General features: G+C 33.4%; 1 protein-coding gene across 1 annotated transcript in view; it reads left to right on the plus strand.

Annotated features, from left to right (window-relative positions):
* LOC127733115 (uncharacterized) overlaps window positions 1-23137 on the plus strand; it is a 133159-nt gene that overhangs the window by 19437 nt on the left and 90585 nt on the right. Inside the window, exons 3-4 of the mRNA XM_052242409.1 lie at window positions 11973-13829; window positions 20382-20447. Of these exons, the coding sequence (XP_052098369.1) occupies window positions 11973-13829; window positions 20382-20447 (1923 nt within the window). The remainder of the gene's footprint in view (window positions 1-11972; window positions 13830-20381; window positions 20448-23137) is intronic.

Below are 23137 nucleotides of genomic sequence, written 5' to 3' on the forward strand. Positions count from 1 at the left end.
AGTTATGATATGATGTGTATTTGAATTACCATATAAAAATAAGGAGATGTGGTATGATTGCCAATGAGACAACTATCCACCAAAATCAAAAAAAGTGGATGTAAGCAATTATAGCCAAATGTACTGCCTTCAACAATGAGAAAAACCCATACCATATAGTCGTCTATCAAAGGCCCTGACATGAAAAATATGAAACAATATAATTGAGAAAACTAACGGCCTAATTTATAACAAAACAATATATGAAAAACAAATATGACAGACGTGAACCAACGACAACCACTGAACTACAGGCTCCTGACTTCATACAGGCACATAAAGAATTTGGCGGGGTTAAACATGCGCTCAACCCTACCCATACTTGTCGAGAAATTTGATTTTTTATTTGTTATAAAAATAGGTTCAACTGCAAATGTACAACCATGAACAAAGGAAGATAACACCAATTCAAATTTTTAATTTGCCTAGCAAAATACAATTCAATGTTTTATTTAAAAATTCACAAAATTGCAAAATTAAAGTAATCTTCACACTTCAGGTCTCACAAGCACTTTGATTGTTAATTGGTATATAATGACGACATAAACTTTTGCAGAATTATGCCTTTAAGGGATCATAGATTTATTCTTACGAGGATGCTCTGAGCATGCTCGGAGGATGCTCGGAGCTTTCTAAGAATGCTCTTCTCAGCAGTTTATGTGACAATAATTATCATGATCCATTAAGATGTCAATCAAACCTACACCACTTCTATAATAAGGAAAGTAAAGCATCATAGAGGAAGCTCAATTAACACCTGTGTAAACATCTGGTCTATTTAAATATATTTTGAATGAAATATTGCGAAACTATAAAATAGATTAGAAATTCTTCAACAGTACTGTGTAATGCTTGGAAAGAAATCTCAAGTCTCCACAAAAAGTAAAAGTCATATTTTCTTATTATATTTAATAATCATTCCTTTTTTAATTCTCAAATTTTATAATTAGATGATAAGATTTAAAAATAGTTTATATTATATAATATGCTATATAAAAGTTATCAACACACAAACAGCAGTCAGGTGACATACTAAACAAGTTATTTTTTTTAGACACTTATATAAGTATATTTTTTTTTAACCATTTAATAGCTCAATAGTTATTATAAATGTCAAATGAAGCATAAACTAAATGTAGTTTATAAATTTTTTTATATCATTTCATTAAATAAAATTAAGTATTTACCCAATTTGAGATGAGTAAAGAGAGTTACTTTAAAAATAATCACAAATATATTACTTTTTTTTGTACTTTTATAAATTATTTTATACAACTTCAAAAAACTTAGTACTTACAATTATTTGAGGAACTTATGTAATTGTTTTTGATTCATACTCAATTTATAAATAACTTCAAGTCTTAATTAAATCACAAGGTTCCATCTAGTTATATCTGTCTATCTCTAAGATTTTAAGGGGAAATGATGTTTTAATAGCCCCAAGAGGCCAATCTTTGACCAAGAAGTGTGGCATCAGAAAGGCAATTAGTGCTTGTCATGATTGTGGAGGATTTAAATAGTTTTATATTTCATGGGGAAAATAACCAGATGTCTATGAAAATTTGTTAAAGCTAGTAAAACCTGTATGAATGGACACCTATAAAAATAATATTAACAGAAGTTATGTGTTCATGATATACATGTAGAAGTAATATTTGAAACAGCCTCATTTTTAACATAACTTGTATAGGTAATTTTGAAAATTACTTGTTTAAGTAATGCCCCTAACTAAACAATGGTTATATGTTGTTTTTTTTAAATAGCAAACTAAGTTCTTTAATAGAACATTATGGCTCCTTTAGGAAAAGATGTAATTCATAAGTGGAAACCTGGTTTGAGGGGGTCATAACACCATTGTTTTCCCTCAAGTATGTCTCTCTTTAATTGATTTTTTTTTAAATTGTGTGGATTTAGCTTTGTTTTGAATTAAGAAATACTTGGCATGAGTAAAACTATTTTCCCGCTATAAGTCTTTATTTAATTGTTATATTTAAAAAAAAGATGTGCAGAATTTATCTATGTTTTAAATAAAGAAATAAAGAAAAAGTTGACAAATTAAGTTTTATCCTATCCTGTACTACAGCAAAATATAACATAACTTTTGAGTGCATATAAGAAAGTAAACATCACCAGAAGTTAACAAATCAAATCCTCTCCCCCTTTTTTCCCTGTTTACAAAATAGAATATTTTTATTGCTTAGAAACACCCAAGATACATGTTTACGACTCAAAAAAACTTATCTGCAATGAAATGGAGGGTTTATTCCCAACAACTGTCAAATTAAATGGAATTTAAAAAAAAGATCAATCCTTTTTCGCATGAAACTTAATAAACTATGTTTTGGTAGTATAGTTATCAATCAATTACCATAGTTTGTGTCCTTGATGACTTTAATATTTTCATTTTATATAGAATAAAATGCTCCGCTGGGCGCAGCTTGATACGACCGCAGAGGTCGAACCCTGAACAGTTGGGGCAAGTATGGACACAACATTCAAGCTTGATACAGCACTGAATTTGGATTGTAATTAAATATTTGACATAGCATAGGTTTCTGACACAGAATGAATGTGGTCTAAGAACTTAAAAAATTTTAATTTACCTATTCAAACCATATAATTATTATTTGCTTTTATATATAAATCAGAAATAACCAATTTAAAATGGAAATTTTAAAGAAAAAAAAGGAAAAAAAATCCCCCCCTCCTAATTTTTTGAACCCCCTTATGATTCATCATCCCCAAACTCAATCCCAGCCTTCCCTTTGTGGTATGGTACCTTGCAGTACAATTTCAGAGAGATCCATGCATACACTTGAACACAAGTTATTGTCTTGAAACTAGAAAAATGCTTGTTTTTTTGGCCCCTTTTTGGCCCCAAATTCCTAAACGTTTAAGGCAATTACCCCCAAACTCAAACCCAGCTTTCCCTTTGTGATATGGAACTTTGTAGTACAATTTCAGAGAGATCCATACACTTGAACACAAGTTATTGTCTGGAAACTAGAAAAATGCTTGTTTTTTGCCCCTTTTTGGCTCCTAATTCCTAAAATTTTGAGGCAATTACCCCCATAATCAATCACAGCCTTCCCTTTGTGGTATGGTACCTTGCAGTACAATTTCAGAGAGATCCATACACTTGAACACAAGTTATTGTCTGGAAACTAGAAAAATGCTTATTTTTGGCTCCTTTTTGGCCCCTTATTCCTAAACGTTTTTTTGGCAATTACCCCCAAACTCAATTCCAGCTTTCCCTTTGTGATATGGAACCTTGTAGTACAATTTCAGAAAGATCCATACACTTACACACAAGTTATTGTCATGAAACTAGAAAAATGCTTGTTTTTTGCCCCTTTTTTGGCCCCTAATACTTAAAATTTTGAGGCAATTACCCCCAAAATCAATCCCAGCATTCCCTTTGTGATATGGAACCTTGTGGTACAATATCAGAGAGATCCATACACTAACACACAAGTTTTGTCTGGAAGTTACAAAAATGCTTATTTTTGGCCCCTTTTTCCTTAACTGTTGGTACCATAACCCCCAAAATCAATCCCCACCTTCCATTTGTGGTATTGAACCTTATGGTAAAATTTCATAGAAATCCATTCACTTAAACTAAAGTTAGAGTGCGAAAACCAATGTGTCTTCGGACGACAACGACTACGACGATGATGACGACGCCAACGTCATACCAATATACGACCGCAAAAAAATTCGCGGTCGTATAAAAATCAGTTCCAGATCTGCAGGCATTCAAAAAAAGTCAGGAGAAGAACAATTTTCAAGAATTATTGAGTCAAAGCGAATCTGTGAAACTATACAATCAAGTCAAACTCAATCTTTCAAGCCACCATTTTCTACAAAAGGAAATGCCTGTACCAAGTCAGGAATATGACAGTTGTTTTCCATTTGTTTGATGTGTTTTAGCTTTTGAGTTTGCCATTTGCTAAAGGACTTTCCATTTTGAATTTCCTTGGAGTTAGGTATTTTTATTATTTTACTTTTTGTTACGGTCACTAAATCAGCTAGGAATCTGCAAGCATTCCATTGATACAGTAAACTGTTCTGACAAGTACAATTTTCATGAAATTTAAAATGAAGTGCAATTTAGGGATCATAGATTTGTTCTTACGAGGATGCTCGGAGCTTTTTAAGAAGGCTCTTATCAACAGTTTAGTGACAATAATTATCATGATCCATTAAGATGTCAATCAAATCTACACCACTTCTATAATAAGGAAAGTAAAGCATTATAGAGGAAGCTCAATTAACACCTGTGTAAACATCTGGTCTATTCAAATACATTTTGCATGAAATTTTACAAAACTATAAAATAGATGAGATTTTCTTCAATATATTACTGTACAATGCTTGGTATCAAGTCTTCACAGAAAGAAAATGTTTTTTAAAATATTTTCTTAATGACTATCATTCTTTTTCAATACACATGATACCAAAAAACACTAAAATTTTATATTTGAAATATACATATATTTTAAAGTTTTTATGCAAAAAAAATTTTTGCGGTCGTATATTGGTATGACGTTGGCGTTGTCGTCGTCTGAAGACACATTAGTTTTCATCATGGGGGTGATGATTCATAAGGGGGTTCAAAAAATTTGGGGGGGGGGGGGTTTCCTTTTTTTTCTTTAAAATTTTCTATTTTAAATTGGTTATTTCTGATTTATATATAAAAGCAAATAATAATGATATGGTTTGAATAGGTAAATTAAATTTTTTAAGTTCTTAGACCACATTCATTCTGTGTCAGAAACCTATGCTGTGTCAAATATTTAATCACAATCCAAATTCAGTGCTGTATCAAGCTTGAATGTTGTGTCCATACTTGCCCCAACTGTTCAGGGTTCGACCTCTGCCGTCGTATCAAGCTCCGCTCAGCGGAGCATTTTATTGGTACCTTAGCGTGAATTTTGACATTAAAGATGGAGTTTGTATTAACGCCTGTCTCGATAAGACTGCAGGTGGTGGCATACTAACACATCAAGTTTGCAAATTTGATGTTATAATTGTTGCCATCTGTTCAAAAACAAAACTTTCAGTACATTGTCTTTTGTTGTAGTAACAACATTAAAGGTACCAATTTTTCTGCACCAGATGCATATTTTGGCAATAAATGTTTCTTCAGAGATGCTGGAGGCCAAAATATTTTAAAATACAAAACTTATTAAAAAATGGAGAGCTAGGTTACCTTATATCTTTTAACTTTTGTGCAAATATCTTTGCCACTTAATGGAAGCTTTTGATTGCAAATAAATATCTTTCTTCTTCTGTACTGACCTTGATTTTATTTTTAATAGAATATAATAACATATATTTTTCATTATTAATGGACCTGCATTCTGTCAACACCTGGGAATAGTAATACTGACAACACATTATGTCCCAGGTCAATACTTATATTTTGGTATTGCACAAGTTCATGGATCTCTCAAACAGCTTATTAAATCTTTACATTTAATATGTGTGATGACTGAACTGATATTTTAGTTTGAGAAAACATGGTATCATTATTCATTGAAATTGGGCATTGAACAAGCTTTCAGTATCTATGCGTACTCTTAGATCAATACTTTGTGTTGTTTTTCTTATTTATAGTAGTTTTTGTTCAAAATACCAATCTGATGAGTCAAACCCATTTCAACTGACTTTTACGGTTTGTTCAAATGTTGCGCTGTTACACCACTATCCCAGGTAAGGGTAAGTTTGTGCTTAAACATTATTAACCCTGTCACATCCTTTGTGTGCTGTCCTAAGCCAGCAGCGCATGTCCAGCTGTTGGTCTTTGTTGCTTCTGTCATACACACTTTTTTTCTTCAAAATTCTAAAAAACAAATGGAAATTTGAAAAATGATCAGGAAAACAAAATCTACAAAATGCTAATTTCATTGAAAGCATCCATTGACATAAAATAGGCTTTAATGCCATTACATATGAATAAAAGGATGTTACATCAATGAAATTTTTACCTTTTTATCTTGAAAAGTATAGTGGATAGACAAAAAGCTTAAGATGTTCAACAATGTAATTTCTACATAAAAACTTTCTACAGATTTTTACAATTTGTTCTTTATTTAATAATATTGTGCTATTACACCACTGTCCTAGGTTAGGGGTCAGAAACATATTTAACTCCACCACATTCTTTATGTGCTGGCCCAAAGTCAGGAGCCTGTAGTTCATTGGTTGTCATTGGTTTGTGTCTGTCATATTTGTTTTTTGTGAATTGTTTTGTTATAAATTAGGCTGTTTGATTTCTCTTTTAAATTGTTTCACATTTTTCATGGCGGGGCCTTTTATAGCCGACTATATGGTATGGGTTTTTCTCATTGTTGAAGCCCGTACATTGTCTTTAATTGTCTACATCCACTTTATTTGAACTCTGTTGGATAGTTGTCTCAGTGGCAGTCATACCACATCTCCTTATTTTTATACGACCGCAAAAATTGAAAATTTTTTGGTCGTATATTGGTATGACGTTGGCGTCGTCGTCGTCGTCGTCGTCGTCGTCGTTGTCGTCGTCGTCGTCGTCGTCGTCGTCTGGCGTCGTCCGGCGTCGTCCGAAGACACATTGGTTTTCGCACTCTAACTTTAGTTTAAGTGAATGGATCTCCATGAAATTTTACCATAAGGTTCAATACCACAAAAGGAAGGTTGGGATTGATTTTGGGGGTTATGGTACCAACAGTTAAGGAATTAGGGGCCAAAAAGGGGCCAAAAATAAGCATTTTTGTAACTTCCAGACAAGAACTTGTGTGTAAGTGTATGGATCTCTCTGACATTGTACCACAAGGTTTCATATCACAAAGGGAAGGCTGTAATTGATTTTGGGGGTAATTGCCTCAAAATTTTAGGAATTAGGGGCCAAAAAAGGGGCAAAAAACAAGCATTTTTCTAGTTTCATGACAATAACTTGTGTGTAAGTGTTTGGATATTTCTGAAATTGTACTACAAGGTTCCATATCACAAAGGGAAAGCTGGAATTGAGTTTGGGGGTAATTGCCGAAACATTTAGGAATTGGGGGCCAAAAAGGGGCCAAAAATAAGCATTTTTCTAGTTTCCAGACAATAACTTGTGTTCAAGTGTATGGATCTCTCTGAAATTGTACTGCAAGGTACCATACCACAAAGGGAAGGCTGGGATTGAGTTTGGGGGTGATGAATCATAAGGGGGTTCAAAAAATTTGGGGGGGGGGGATTTTTTTTGTTTTCTTTTTTTTTCTTTTTTTCCTTTTTTTTTTCTTTTAAAATTTTCCATTTTAAGTTGGTTATTTCTGATTAATATTTAAAAGCAAATAATAATGATATGGTAGGAGATACACACCAAACAGGATGTGTAAATTATTATATAATAAGTATTGTGCAATAGCAAGAAATTTTCAATTGCACAGTATTGCACAATTGCAAGAAATCTTCAATTGCACAGTATTGCGCAATAGCAAGAAATCTTCAATTGCACAGTATTGCGCAATAGCAAGAAATATCCAATAGCACAATATTGCGCAATAGCAAGAAATTGTCAATTGTACAGTATTGCACAATAGCAAGAAATATTCAATTGCACAGTATTATGCAAAAGAAGATACTTCGTATAAATTGCTTATTTCTTGATCAATTTCAATGGGGTTTTATTCTTGAATTCTTGGGGTTCTTTAATATGCTGAATCTAACCATGTATTAAGTTTTTGGATTTTGGGCCCCGTTTTTAAATTGGTCCACATTGAGGTCCAAAGGGTCCAAAATTTAACTTTGTTTGATTTCATCAAAAATTGAATTATTGGGGTTCTTTGATATGCCGAATCTAACCGTGTATTTAGATTCTTAATTTTTGGTTCTGTTTTCAAATTGGTCTACATTAAGGTCAAAAGGGTCCAAAATTAAACTTAGTTTGATTTTAACAAAAATTGAATTTTTAGGGTTCTTTGATATGCTGAATCTAAACATGTATTTAGATTTTTGATTATGGGCCCAGTTTTCAAGTTGGTCCAAATCGGGGTCCAAAATTAAACTTTGTTTGATTTCAACAAAAATTGAATATATGGGGTTCTTTGATATGCTGAATCTAACCATGTATTTAGATTTTTGATTTTTGGGCCCCGTTATCAACTTTGTCCACATTGAGGTCAAAAGGGTCCAAAATTAAACTTTGTTTGATTTCATCAAAAATTGAATTCTTGGGGTTCTTTGATATGCTGAATCTAACCATGTGTTTAGATTTTTTATTTGTGGACCCGCTATCAAATTGGTTCATATTGAGGTCAAAAGGGTCCAAAACTAAACTTTGTTTGATTTCATCAAAAATTGAATTATTGGGGTTCTTTGATATGCCAAATCTAACCGTGTATTTAGATTTTTAATTTTGGGTCCCGTTTTTAAATTGGTCTACATTAAGGTCCAAAGGGTCCAAAATTAAACTTAGTTTGATTTTAACAAAAATTGAATTCTTGGGGTTCTTTGATGTGCTGAATCTAAACATGTGTTTAGATTTTTGATTATGGGCCCAGTTTTCAAGTTGGTCCAAGTTGGGGTCCAAAATTAAACTTTGTTTGATTTCAACAAAAATTGAATATATGGGGTTCTTTGATATGCTGAATCTAAACATGTATTTAGATTTTAGATTTTTGGCCCAGTTTTCAAGTTGGTCCAAATTGGGGTCCAAAATTAAACTTTGTTTGATTTCAACAAAAATTGAATATATGGGGTTCTTTGATATGCTGAATCTTACCATGTATTTAGATTTTTTATTTGTGGGCCCGCTATCAAATTGGTTCATATTGAGGTCAAAAGGGTCCAAAATTAAACTTTGTTTGATTTCATCAAAAATTTAATTATTGGGGTTCTTTGATATGCCAAATCTAACCGTGTATTTAGATTTTTAATTTTGGGTCCCGTTTTTTAAATTGGTCTACATTAAGGTCCAAAGGGTCCAAAATTAAACTTAGTTTGATTTTAACAAAAATTGAATTTTTGGGGTTCTTTGATATGCTGAATCTAAACATGTGTTTAGATTTTTGATAATGGGACCAGTTTTCAAGTTGGTCCAATTTGGGGTCCAAAATTAAACTTTGTTTGATTTCAACAAAAATTGAATATATGGGGTTCTTTGATATGCTGAATCTAAACATGTATTTAGATTTTAGATTTTTGGCCCAGTTTTCAAGTTGGTCCAAATTGGGGTCCAAAATTAAACTTTGTTTGATTTCAACAAAAATTGAATATATGGGGTTCTTTGATATGCTGAATCTTACCATGTATTTAGATTTTTTATTTTGTGGGCCTGCTATCAAATTGGTTCATATTGAGGTCAAAAGGGTCCAAAATTAAACTTTGTTTGATTTCATCAAAAATTGAATTATTGGGGTTCTTTGATATGCCAAATCTAACCGTGTTTTTAGATTTTTAATTTTGGGTCCCGTTTTTTAAAATTGGTCTACATTAAGGTCCAAAGGGTCCAAAATTAAACTTAGTTTGATTTTAACAAAAATTGAATTCTTGGGGTACTTTGATATGCTGAATCTAAACATGTGTTTAGATTTTTGATTATGGGACCAGTTTTCAAGTTTGTCCAAGTTGGGGTCCAAAATTAAACTTTGTTTGATTTCAACAAAAATTGAATATATGGGGTTCTTTGATATGCTGAATCTAGCCATGTATTTTGATTTTGGACATTGGACCATAATAGGTAAATTAAAAAAATTGAAGTTCTTAGACCACATTCTTTCTGTGTCAGAAACCTATGCTGTGTCAAATATTTAATCACAATCCAAATTCAGAGCTGTATCAAGCTTGAATGTTGTGTCCATACTTGCCCCAACTGTTCAGGGTTCGACCTCTGCGGTCGTATCAAGCTGCGCCCAGCGAAGCATTTTATTATATTATATGATTGAAACCATCAACTTACTCCATGAGGTGTCAACCTTAACCCCTTTTAGTCAATACTATAATAGATGGATAAAAACTGAAAACTGTAAAAATGAATTTTCTTTTATTTACCTGTGAAACTTTATTGTGGAAGCCGTGTCATCAAGAATGTTACATTCATTTTAAAATGAAGGTTAATCTCAGAATGACGCAAGATTGCTGTTAGCCAATCAAAATAACGTATTATAATGAAACATACATGTAATGTAATTATTGAAGAATATAAGGTGTACAATATAAAATTGAGAATGGAAATGGGGAATGTGTCAAAGAGACAACAACCCGACCATAGAACAGACAACAGCAGAAGGTCACCAACAGGTCTTCAATGCAGCGAGAAATTCCCGCACCCGGAGGCGTCCTTCAGCTGGCCCCTAAACAAATATATATACTAGTTCAGTGATAATGAACGCCATACTAAACTCCAAATTGTACACAAGAAACTAAAATTAAAAATAATACAAGACTGACAAAGGCTAGAGGCTCCTGACTTGGGACAGGCGCAAAAATGCGGCGGGGTTAAACATGTTTATGAGATCTCAACCCTCCCCCTATACCTCTAGCCAATGTAGAAACCATATCAATTGATTGAAACCATTATTGCGAACCAAATGAAAGTCTTCCACAGAGTCCTCTGCTCTTGACCAGGGTATTTAAACTTTTGTCTATTCTCTTGTCCTATTGAATAAATACAATAGCTAATGTTCTCTGTGTAGTTTTTCACTGGGACCTTTAAATTTCTTCTAGGAGAAATCTATCACTCATTGATTAATTTATCTGACCAAAAAATTATCTTCTTTTTTGGGGGAAATAGTTGTATAAACTCGCATAAACTGCATGCAATATTGTATTTAATCAATATCAATAATATGTTTTCAATCTGTTCAATATAAACACTGATTTAATTATAAAAAGTTTTTTTCTGACAAAATTTTTAGTATTGTTCCAATGAGTTTGCATGTTTTTGTTGTTGTTCAGTTATAGAATACATTTATCAAGACCTTAATTTAAACACAATAATTTTCAAGTTTTTATTTGTCAAACACACAAAAAAAAGCAAATTTTAATAGGGAAAATATAAAAAATTTGTTAAGAAATCAACTTTTAATTTTTGAATCAGTGTTTATATTGAAACTATTTGATATTGAATAAATACAGCACCACATGCAGTTTTTTGAGTCCTTATTTAGTATTTGTACATGTATTTTCATTATTGACAGTTCAATTTTTTGTTCAGGTAAATTAATCAGTGAGTGATAGATTTCTCTTGGAAGAAATTTAAAGGTCCCATCAAATAAACTACACAGAGAACAATAGCTATTATATTTATTAGATGGGACAAAAGAACTTACAAAAGTTTGAATCGACAGGTAACTTGCAGGTGAATCTGTGGAAAAGTATCATTTGGTTCGCATTATTGACAGGTAACTTGCAGGTGAATCTGTGGAAAAGTATCATTGGGTTCGCAATAATTGCTTCCTTATTAGAGTTATTGCCAACAATTCACAATATAAAGCAGACATTAACAAAAGAAGGTATACATTGTGTTGCAATGTGGGTAGCATTGCATCATAGGTAATTGCTCAAGTGATAAATTTATTACTGCACAAATATTAGCTTCTATAAAAAGCTTGCTGTCTCAAAAAAAAAAGTATTTTTGGCATCAATTGTAGTTGCATCCATTCAAAATATTCTGTATATATTATTGTAGTGGTATTACATATGATAATTTACATCCATTGACATGCTGCTATTTTATAGTCAAGTCATATTGTTTACCTCACAGCAACAACAATGCTTGGAGTTCTTTTCACATTTAGGAATTCGATGTTGATGTTGATGTAGATCCTTGGTAATCTGTCCTGTTTTGTCCTGTCCTGTCTTTGCAGTACAATACACTGCACTGCACTGCATAGCAAATAAAGTAGAAAATATTGATAAAGTAAGTTCTTGTGAAAGTTTAAATTATTGATCAATTAATGTAATTTCAGATTCCATTACTCCTCCAAAGCCTGATGAGGAAGACGTTTTAAGAGACACTTTATATACACAGGGTCTTGACATGGAGTCAGTTTTGGGTTCTGCAGGAAATTTTGAGTTGCCAGAATCATCACAAAATTTACAAATGGATAAGACACAGACTGCTGGACAAGGTGCAAATGGAGCTGGGTCCAATCATGCAGGTCGCAGCAAGGAGGAACTTGCAGAATTAATGAAGAAATTAGGTGTTGGAGAAGGAGTAAGAAATCCTAATGGTAATATGGAAGATGATTCATTTGAGGGGGAAACCGGACAAGGAAGAGGTTTGAGGGCAATTGGAAGTGGACAAGGAGGAGGAATGCGAGGAAATTTCTCAGGGATAAATGAAATTCCAGGAATGGATGGAGTGCAAAATTTAACACCAGGAATGAATGGAATGCAAGGAGGATTTTCAGGATTTGAAAATATGGGAATACAGTCTCCAAGTGGAGGGCAGCAAGAGCAAACTGAAATGTCACAAGAAGAAATGCTTATGTTTAAGGGCTTAGAAAATTTAGGAGAAAAAGATAAAGAAGCAGCCCTTTTAGCAATGGGTGGACCAGAATTACTCCAGCAGTATCACCAATCTATTGGACCAGCTATGCAGCAAATGAGAATGGAACCTGGAAGTGGAATGATGATGGGATCAGGAAGAGGAGTGATGATGGGATCGGGAGTCAGTGGGTTAAATGGATCAGGAAATATACCAGTAGACGGAGGAATGCTACAAAATGGACAGAAGAGAGTGCCAGGAGGAGGTGGAATGCTTGGAGGAAGAGGCATGTCATCTTATCAAAACAGAAGAGGACAAGGGCATGGTAGAGGGAATCCAGGAATTGGTGGTAGAGGGATACCAGGAATGAATGGTGGAGGGATACCAGGAATGAATGGTGGAGGGATTCCAGGAATTGGTGGTAGAGGGATACCAGGAATGAATGGTGGAGGGATACCAGGAATGGGACGTGGAGGGATTCCAGGAATTGGTGGTAGAGGGATTCCTGGCATGGGCAATGGGGGGAATGGTGAAATGAATCAAGAAAATGTGATGCAGATGCTTCAACAGTTTCAGATGCTTGAGTCAATGTCGGCTAAGGACAAAGAAGAAGCTCTCATGCGAATGGGAGGGCAAGATTTTGTTCAGATGTACAGTGAAAAAATAGCACCCTTAATGCAACAAATGGGGATGGGGCAAGGTGGTTCGCTAAATTCCTTGGCAGGTGGAGGTAGTATGGGGCAGGGTGCAGGAGGGATTGATCAAGGAGGTTTTCAAGGAATGTTTGGAGCTGGGACTGCAGGTGGAGGTGGAGGAGGAACGTTTGGTCCAGGGGTTTCAGGATTAGGTGGAATGCTTGGTGGTGGGGGGATGGGTGGTGGATCAAATACAGGAGACCTTTTTGGACATGGAGGTCAGGGAAATTTAGGAGGACTTTTTGGTTCGGGAGGAAGAGGAAGAGGGCAACCTAGTGGCCAGGGAACTCGCCATAGACAAATTGATGCCAAAACCTTGGAAGGATTGCAAAATTTAAGTGAAGAGGACAAAAAAGCAGCATTACAAGCTTTGGGAACTGACCCCGACATACTTCAACAAAGCAATTTAGGTACAAGCACTCAAGGAGACACTAACGATGCCCCACAACAAAGGTATAAGAACTATGAACCTCCACCTGAGCCTTATGACCCAACAGGCCCAGGAATGTATCAGTTCCACCGTAGGCAACCACTTCAACTACCTATACATAGCGGAGGTGCAGAAAGTCGCCGAAAAATGGATTGCATGATGCCGATGAGTCGACGGAAGAGAAGATTTGGTGAAAGGGTAATAGTCAGAAGTGAGTCATAATCATATTACAATGTACTGTAGATTCAGAAAGTTTTGCATGCATTTATTATTGTCATTCTTGAACAAATTAAGATTAATTTTAGAAAATGCTGGATACAATTACATGTAATACTTTAAAAATTCTAATTGCAAGTTTTCATTTTTGTAAAAACATATCCCTTGCTATTTTGGCAATATTCATAACATCATAAAAATTTCTGAATTTACAGTATTTTTATTTTTTGTGGTGAATAGGGATAAAAGAAGCAAGCTGTAGAACAGTGTTATATTTTGAGACTGATATGTTTGCAGGAAAACACTTTTTGCTAAATAGAAAAGATGAAAAAATAAAACATAAGTAAATAACTATTTCTTCCAAATATCTGTTAAATAATTATTATATTTCATCTGTCAAGTATTTTGTTTTACATTCTTTAGTTCCTCAGTTAAGCTGTTTACTAGATGAATGTTTCATCAGAATTCCTCTTTCATTTGTGTCATATGTCTTTTAGAGGCACATCTAGGATTCTTTAGAATTTTATTGAATTTATATCAAAGGTTTATCTCTGCAGTGTCTCTCATTTACAAAAGTCAGGTCACTCTGACCTTGACCTTTTGACCCCTATTATAGTAAAAAAATTTTGTTACCTTGTCCAAAATATATCTTTTGAACTGTTAAACTTAAGTTTACCAAACTTGGTATGCAGTTGCATCATGGGCTAAAGTCAGATAACTCTGACCTTGACTTTGACCCCAATGGCGAAATCTTAATACTGAATTTTACAGCAGCAATTAAAATGCATGATTGGGGAGTATTAATCCCACTATGCAGACAGCTCTAGTTTTTACAGGAGTTGTCTCTTTAAAATGTAAATTTTATAGAAAATTGCAATGTTAACACTCTCTGACATAAATTTCATTTCAGTTTTATATATGCTCTTTGGTCAAGTTGTTGTCTCTTTGACATATTCCCCATTTCCATTCTCAATTTTAATAATGATAATAATAATATAATAATGCTTTGATTAAAGAGGGTTACACAGTCAGCTATAAAACTAATCTTCCCTGAGACCCTCATGAAATACATTGAAATATAACAAAGAAAAAAATACAAAATAATCAAACAAACACACACATAAGAAATCAAAAATCAAAGAGAAATTGTTATGAAATATAATTTTCAAAACAGGTAAAAAAAATTGATGAATTCATAAAGTAATGGCATCATTCAAATAATTTCAACAATAATTAAAGTTTAAGTAAATGTGTAAAAAGTTATTATGCATATAAAATTCAGAGCTGCTTAATGTTCCAACGAGTAATTTTAAAAAAAATTTTTGAATGAACTTGTACTTGAGGTAGATTTTTTCAGGGATATTGGTAAGTTATTCTTTAAAAATAGATCCTGAATACATAAAAAATTTCTTATACTGCTCTGTTTTGGCACCTACAATTTTTTGTAAGAAATATTCCTCAAACAATATTGGTTTATTTCTGGCATGTCTTTAAATTTGTCAGTTAATTTTCAGGGGCTTCATTCTTCATGCATGTATGCATCAAAACAGATTTATGGTATGAGATTCTGTTCTCTACTGACCCGAGAACACAGTTATTTCGTAGTGCATTTCTTTTAGACAATAAATTCAAATTAAAAAAATTGCACCTGCTCTATCTCAAAAAGACTTTTACAGTGTAGTGTACTACTATTGATACAAATAATATCAAAATTATAGAAACTTCTACCAGCTCTAAATCAAAATATTGACAATTCTGTGTTAAGAGGGGCTAAAATTCAGTTTGACAGCTTCAGACATTCTAATTTTTGACCTTTTTTAACTGGACCAAATCACTACTTAACATAAAGATTCAGCACCCAAATTTTTTTATACGACCGCGAACAAATTTTGCGGTCGTATATTGGTATGACGTTGGCGTCGTCATCGTCGTCCGAAGACACATTGGTTTTCGCACTCTTACTTTAGTTTAAGTGAATGGATCTCCATGAAATTTTACCATAAGGTTCAATACCACAAAAGGAAGGTTGGGATTGATTTTGGGGGTTATGGTACCAACAGTTAAGGAATTAGGGGCCAAAAAGGGGCCAAAAATAAGCATTTTTGTAACTTCCAGACATAACTTGTGTGTTAGTGTATGGATCTCTCTGACATTGTACCACAAGGTACCATATCACAAAGGGAAGGCTGGGATTGATTTTGGGGGTAATTGCCTCAAAATTTTAGGAATTAGGGGCCAAAAAGGGGCAAAAAAACAAGCATTTTTCTAGTTTCAGGACAATAACTTGTGTGTAAGTGTATGGATCTTTATGAAATTGTACTACAAGGTTCCATATCACAAAGGGAAAGCTGGAATTGAGTTTGGGGGTAATTGACCAAAAAGTTTAGGAATAAGGGGCCAAAAAGGGGCCAAAAATAAGCACTTTTCTAGTTTCCAGACAATAACTTGTGTTCAAGTGTATGGATCTCTCTGAAATTGTATTGCAAGGTACCATACCACAAAGGGAAGGCTGGGATTGATTTTGGGGGTAATTGCCTCAAAATTTTAGGAATTAGGGGCCAAAAAAGGGCAAAAAAGCAAGCATTTTTCTAGTTTCAGGACAATAACTTGTGTGTAAGTGTATGGATCTTTATGAAATTGTACTACAAGGTTCCATATCACAAAGGGAAAGCTGGGTTTGAGTCTGGGGGTAATTGCCCTAAACGTTTAGGAATTTGGGGCCAAAATGGGGCCAAAAAACAAGCATTTTTCTAGTTTCCAGACAATAACTTGTGTTCAAGTGTATGGATCTTCCTGAAATTGTTCTGCAAGGTACCATACAACAAAGGGAAGGCTGAGATTGAGTTTGGGGGTGATGAATCATAGGGGGTTCAAAAAAATAGGGGGGGGGGAATTTTTTTTCTTTAAAATTTTCCATTTTAAATTGGTTATTTCTGATTTATATATAAAAGCAAATAATAATGATATGGTTTGAATAGGTAAATTAAATTTTTTTAAGTTCTTAGACCACATTCATTCTGTGTCCGAAACCTATGCTGTGTCAAATATTTAATCACAATCCAAATTCAGTGCTGTATCAAGCTTTAATGTTGTGTTCATACTTGCCCCAACTGTTCAGGGTTCGACCTCTGCGGTCGTATCAAGCTGCGCCCAGCGGAGCATTTTATTAACATGTAATTTCATCCCCTTACTTAATATTTCATGCATAAAATATCAAGAAATAAATTGGAAAAGTGTATAAAAAAAAAAAGCAAGTTATACACTGTTCACACTAGGGACTATATTCGTAGACAACGAAAACCTAAGGACGATAACTGTGTTCTTGGACCTAATAGGATAGAAAGACTTGACCAATTTTAATAAAACTTTGCATGACCTAAGCTTCGGAATTTACAAGATAGTTGGCCAAGTTTCATGGCCATAGGATATATATTATAGAAACTAGGGCCATTTTCATATTGAAATTTGGATGTTTATTTTTGACGTTTAAATCAAATATTTTCAACTGTCAAGATTTTGGCCTAAAAAATTTAAATATTGCAAAAATTTGCCTTTTAAATACTCTTAAATATAATATAATAAGTATTAAAAGCAAAGGTACACTCATTTGATTTATCAGATTTATCACAGTTATTCAAAAGTCAAATTTATATGAGCCTGTGCCTGAAAATAGAGATTTTCGAATTAAGGGAAGTCTTACATAAACATGCATTTTTAACCAATTTGAAGTTTTTGAAGTTTTTTAACCATACATTATTCTTCCATATATATTAAATGTACTTTAAATGTAAAGAAAAGTTACAAAAAGCATACCACATAAGTATAAAATGGTCTTAGGCCATGTAAGACTGAGAATTATTTAGAGTCGATTTAGGCCGTAGCCCATATTTACATATAAAAATGCACACAGAGGCTATAAGAAATGGAAATTTGTTACTTTTTGCTCATTTCTATGCTAAGATGATATGATACAAGAAGTCTAATTGCAAAAGGACTCTTGAATTCAACTTTTTTTTTGCAGACAGTATGGTCTGATGACCAGTTTTTCACTTTTCAATGGAAAACTTGCATGTAGTTTTAGTCTCAATTGGCATATATTTGAACCACTTACTATCCTAAAGAAGAAAGTTATGGTAGCATATGAAATGAATAGGGTGAACTGATCATTGTAAAGTGGTTTTTTTTACAGATTTAGTGAAATATTTGTGATGGACTACAGATTTTATGTACAAAGCTCTTCACATTTCACATACATCAAACAGGACGTTTAACCAGGGACATAAATACAAATATTCTGCACATTTTTTCTGTGATAATCTACTTTTCTCAAGATTCAGAGTTCACAAATGGTTAACTAAATTTGATTTAAGCATAGAAACACAAATATCAGGAACATAAAAAGCTGTCAGATAGAAAGTCAGCATGGCTCTTAGGCATAAAATGGAAACTGCTTTAAAATGCTTATTTTAGGACATTTTGACAGAATTTCTGTCAATCAAAGATGGAAAACCTTTACTTTTATTGAGTTTGACAAATTGAAACCAGCAAACCATTCAGGAAAGTTGCCAAAGTACAGAATCTACATTTACGGAATTCATCTCTTAGGCCCGAGAACACAGTTATTTCGTAGTGCATTTCTTTAGGACAATAAATTCAAATTAAAAAAATTGCACCTGCTCTATCTCAAAAAGACTTTTACAATGTAGTGTACTACTATTGATACAAATAATATCAAAATTATAGAAACTTCTACCAGCTCTAACTCAAAATATTGACAATTCTGTGTTAAGGGGGCTAAAATTCAGTTTGACAGCTTCAGACATTCTTATTTTTGACCTTTTTTAACTGGACCAAATCACTACTTAACATAAAGATTCAGCACCCAAATTTTTTTAACATGTAATTTCATCCCCTTACTTAATATTTCATGCATAAAATATCAAGAAATAAATTGGAAAAGTGTATAAAAAAAAATGCAAGTTATACACTGGTCACACTAGGGACTATATTCGTAGACAAAGAAAACCTAAGGACGATAACTGTGTCCTTGGACCTACTGTCATCCACCTAAGTTGTTTAAACAGTGGTGCTGATGCTGAAAGTGCCCGATCAGCATCTTAAATTAGTCATGCAGCCCTTTTCTGCAGTTTTATTATTCTTACTAGCTCATTTTTAGCATAACCAGTCCAAATAATACAACAATAATCAATCAGTGGGAGGATATAACCATTATAAAATAAATTTCTTGATCTTTAAGAGAGTAATTGAAATCTAGATGATATTGATGAACATAAGTAATTAACATGGCCTGTCCATGATAGATTAGAGTCAATTCTAACACCTAACATTTTTTAATTGATGATTTTTTTAAGAATATTATTCTCAATAGTTAGAACTGGTTCTGCTTGATGGAAACACAATACAATGTATATCGAAAGAGCTAAAAAATCAGCACCAATATACTATTGCTACAAGTGTTGCATTCCTTTGAAATGTAAATTTTGGAAAATTGCAGTGTAAGCTTTCTTAAGCTTACATTTCTTGTCAGATTTTTATAGAACTTATATCGGCAATGTATGGGACAAGTTTGAAAATCAGAATCGATCAACAATTTATACAGGAGTTATGTCCTTTTGAAATGTAAAAATATATGGAAATTTGCATTTAAGTGCTCTCAAGCCTACATTTCTTGCCAGTTTTTAGTTCCCTACCGACGAATTCGAAGGGGACTTTAGGCTTGCACTCCGTCCATCTGTCTGTCTGTCTGTCTGTCTGTCTGTCTGTCCATTCGACAGTCCAGCAAATCAGTTTTCCACACTTTTTTTCTTCGTCCTTGAAGATATTGATTTGATATTTGGTGTATTGTTTTATCATGACAAGTTACAGATAAAGTTAGAATTTTGTTCCTGTCTGATGATTTTGTGCAGAGTTATATGGTCCTTGGACTTAGAAAATTCACTCAAATAATAATTTTTCCTCACTTTTTTTCATCATGCTTGAAAATGTTGATTTGATAATTGGTATATAGTTTTATCATGACAAGTTACAGATCAAGTTCGAATTTTGTTCCGGTCTGATGATTTTGTGCAGAGTTATGGTCCTTGGACATAGAAAATTCACTTAAATAATCACTTTTCTACACTTTTTTTCATCATGCTTGAAGATATTGACTTCAACAATGAGCAAAACCAATAATGTAAAAAAAAAAGCCTCAACATGACAAAATGAGAAATAATTCAAAGGAGAAACCAAGGGCCTAATTTATAACAAAAAAAAAGAACTATAAATAAAACATATTAGTACTTTTATTTTTGTTAAATTAGAAAGATCATTAATAATTGCTTTTGTTTATGTATTTGACTAGATTTTAAACAATTGTTTGTGCCAATCAACTGTGCCATATGGTATGCCTTATACCATTCTGTTTTCCCATTTGTCTTTCCAGTCTAGGGTTGTGGGATTTTTATAAGCATCCAGCATGGTATCCATGTAAATTTTATGATTATTTGAATGATATTGATTTAGTTTTTTTAATTTATTTCATTAGCTCATGGTTCCAGCATTGATTTAGAAGGTTATTACAAACATCTGATCGATAAATGGTCAAAAGATGGTAAGTACAGTAAATCCTTGATTATACTACAGTGTTAAGCAAAAAGTATTCATCACCTTCACTTTTGTGCTAAATATTTCATATGAAACTATGTTTTTATGCGCATGCCGCTAGGCGAGGGGGGCATTAAGATTTACCCTTCTGTACGTCACATATTGGTTTCTGTTCTCTAACTTTAGTTTGCCTCAACCAAATATTATGAAACTTGTACACAATGCTTATTTCCACCAAACACAGATCATGTTCATATTTGGATGGCCTCAATTTAACTGTTCTTAACTTATGTCCCTTTATAAGTTGAGAAATTGCTGAATTTGCTGTTTCCTCACTCTAACTTACAGTTGGGTGCAAACCCATGAACTACATGTAAATAGGCGGAAAAAGTTAACGCAGCGTTCAGTCACATGCACTCATGTAAACACCCTGTTTAACTCGGCATTAACTCCAAAATTTCAGTAAACATAAAAACAACACATGTCCAGACCAAGTATTGGTCTTGTATTTAGCGTAATTTTCCCATATGCTTGCTATATATATGATGCATACATGAAAAAACAAATTATGAAGGTGTCTGAAAAACATTGTTATCTTCTTCTTTTGGGACACATTAATATTATAACAAATTTTAGAAAACTTCGTCAGCTTCAACTCAAAATTTGGACAATTCTAATTCAGTTTTGCAGCTTCAGACCTACCAGTACTCATATTTTTATACGACCGCAATTTGCGGTCGTATATTGGTATGACGTTGGCGTCGTCCTGCGTCGTCCGAAGACACATTGGTTTTCGCACTCTAACTTTAGTTTAAGTGAATGGATCTCTATGAAATTTTACCATAAGGTTCAATACCACAAAAGGAAGGTTGGGATTGATTTTGGGGGTTATGGTACCAACAGTTAAGGAATTAGGGGCCAAAAAGGGGCCAAAAATAAGCATTTTTGTAACTTCCAGACATAACTTGTGTGTTAGTGTATGGATCTCTCTGACATTGTACCACAAGGTTCCATATCACAAAAGGAATGCTGGGATTGATTTTGGGGGTAATTGCCTCAAAATATTAGGAATTAGGGGCCAAAAAAGGGGCAAAAAACAAGCATTTTTCTAGTTTCATGACAATAACTTGTGTGTAAGTGTTTGGATATTTCTGAAATTGTACTACAAGGTTCCATATCACAAAGGGAAAGCTGGAATAGAGTTTGGGGGTAATTGCCCGAAACGTTTAGGAATTGGGGGCCAAAAAGGGGCCAAAAATAAGCATTTTCTAGTTTCCAGACAATAACTTGTGTTCAAGTGTATGGATCTCTCTGAAATTGTACTACAAGGTACCATACCTCAAAGGGAAGGCTGGGATTGAGTTTGGGGGTGATGAATCATAAGGGGGTTCAAAAAATTTGTGGGGGGGGAATTTTTTTTTTTTTCCTTTTTTTTCTTTTTTTCCTTTTTTTTTTCTTTTAAAATTTTCCATTTTAAGTTGGTTATTTCTGATTTATATTTAAAAGCAAATAATAATGATATGGTAGGAGATACACACCAAACAGGATGTGTAAATTATTATATAATAAGTATTGTGCAATAGCAAGAAATTTTCAATTGCACAGTATTGCACAATAGCAAGAAATCTTCAATTGCACAGTATTGCGCAATAGCTAGAAATCTTCAATTGCACAGTATTGCGCAATAGCAAGAAATATCCAATAGCACAATATTGCGCAATAGCAAGAAATTGTCAATTGTGCAGTATTGCGCAATAGCAAGAATTATTCAATTGCACAGTATTGTGCAAAAGAAGATATTACCAATAAATTTCTTGACCAATTTCAATGGGGTTTTATTCTTGAATTCTTGGGGTTCTTTAATATGCTGAATCTAATCGTGTATTAAGTTTTTGGATTTTGGGCCCCATTTTTAAATTGGTCCACATTGAGGTCCAAAGGGTCCAAAATTAAACTTTGTTTGATTTCATCAAAAATTGAATTATTGGGGTTCTTTGATATGCCGAATCTAACCGTGTATTTAGATTCTTAATTTTTGGTTCCGTTTTCAAATTGGTCTACATTAAGGTCCAAAGGGTCCAAAATTAAACTAAGTTTGATTTTAACAAAAATTGAATTCTTAGGGTTCTTTGATATGCTGAATCTTAACATGTATTTAGATTTTTGATTATGGGCCCAGTTTTCAAGTTGGTCCAAATCGGGGTCCAAAATTAAACTTTGTTTGATTTCAACAAAAATTGAATATATGGGGTTCTTTGATATGCTGAATCTAACCGTGTATTTAGATTTTTGATTTTTGGGCCCCGTTATCAACTTTGTCCACATTGAGGTCAAAAGGGTCCAAAATTAAACTTTGTTTGATTTCATCAAAAATTGAATTCTTGGGGTTCTTTGATATGCTGAATCTAACCATGTATTTAAATTTTGGATATTGGACCATAATAGGTGAATGTCCAGTTTAAAATTTTTAAGTTCTTAGACCACATTCATTCTGTGTCAGAAACCTATGCTGTGTCAAATATTTAATCACAATCCAAATTCAGAGCTGTATCAAGCTTGAATGTTGTGTCCATACTTGCCCCAACTGTTCAGGGTTCGACCTCTGCGGTCGTATCAAGCTGCGCCCTGCGGAGCATTTTATACCTTTTGCAACTGGACCAAATCACAATAATTTAACCCAATTTAGGGACGGAAAAA

This window comes from Mytilus californianus, unplaced genomic scaffold (assembly GCF_021869535.1).
Source record: "Mytilus californianus isolate M0D057914Y unplaced genomic scaffold, xbMytCali1.0.p SCAF_3, whole genome shotgun sequence".
NCBI classification, from domain to species: Eukaryota; Metazoa; Mollusca; class Bivalvia; order Mytilida; family Mytilidae; genus Mytilus; species Mytilus californianus.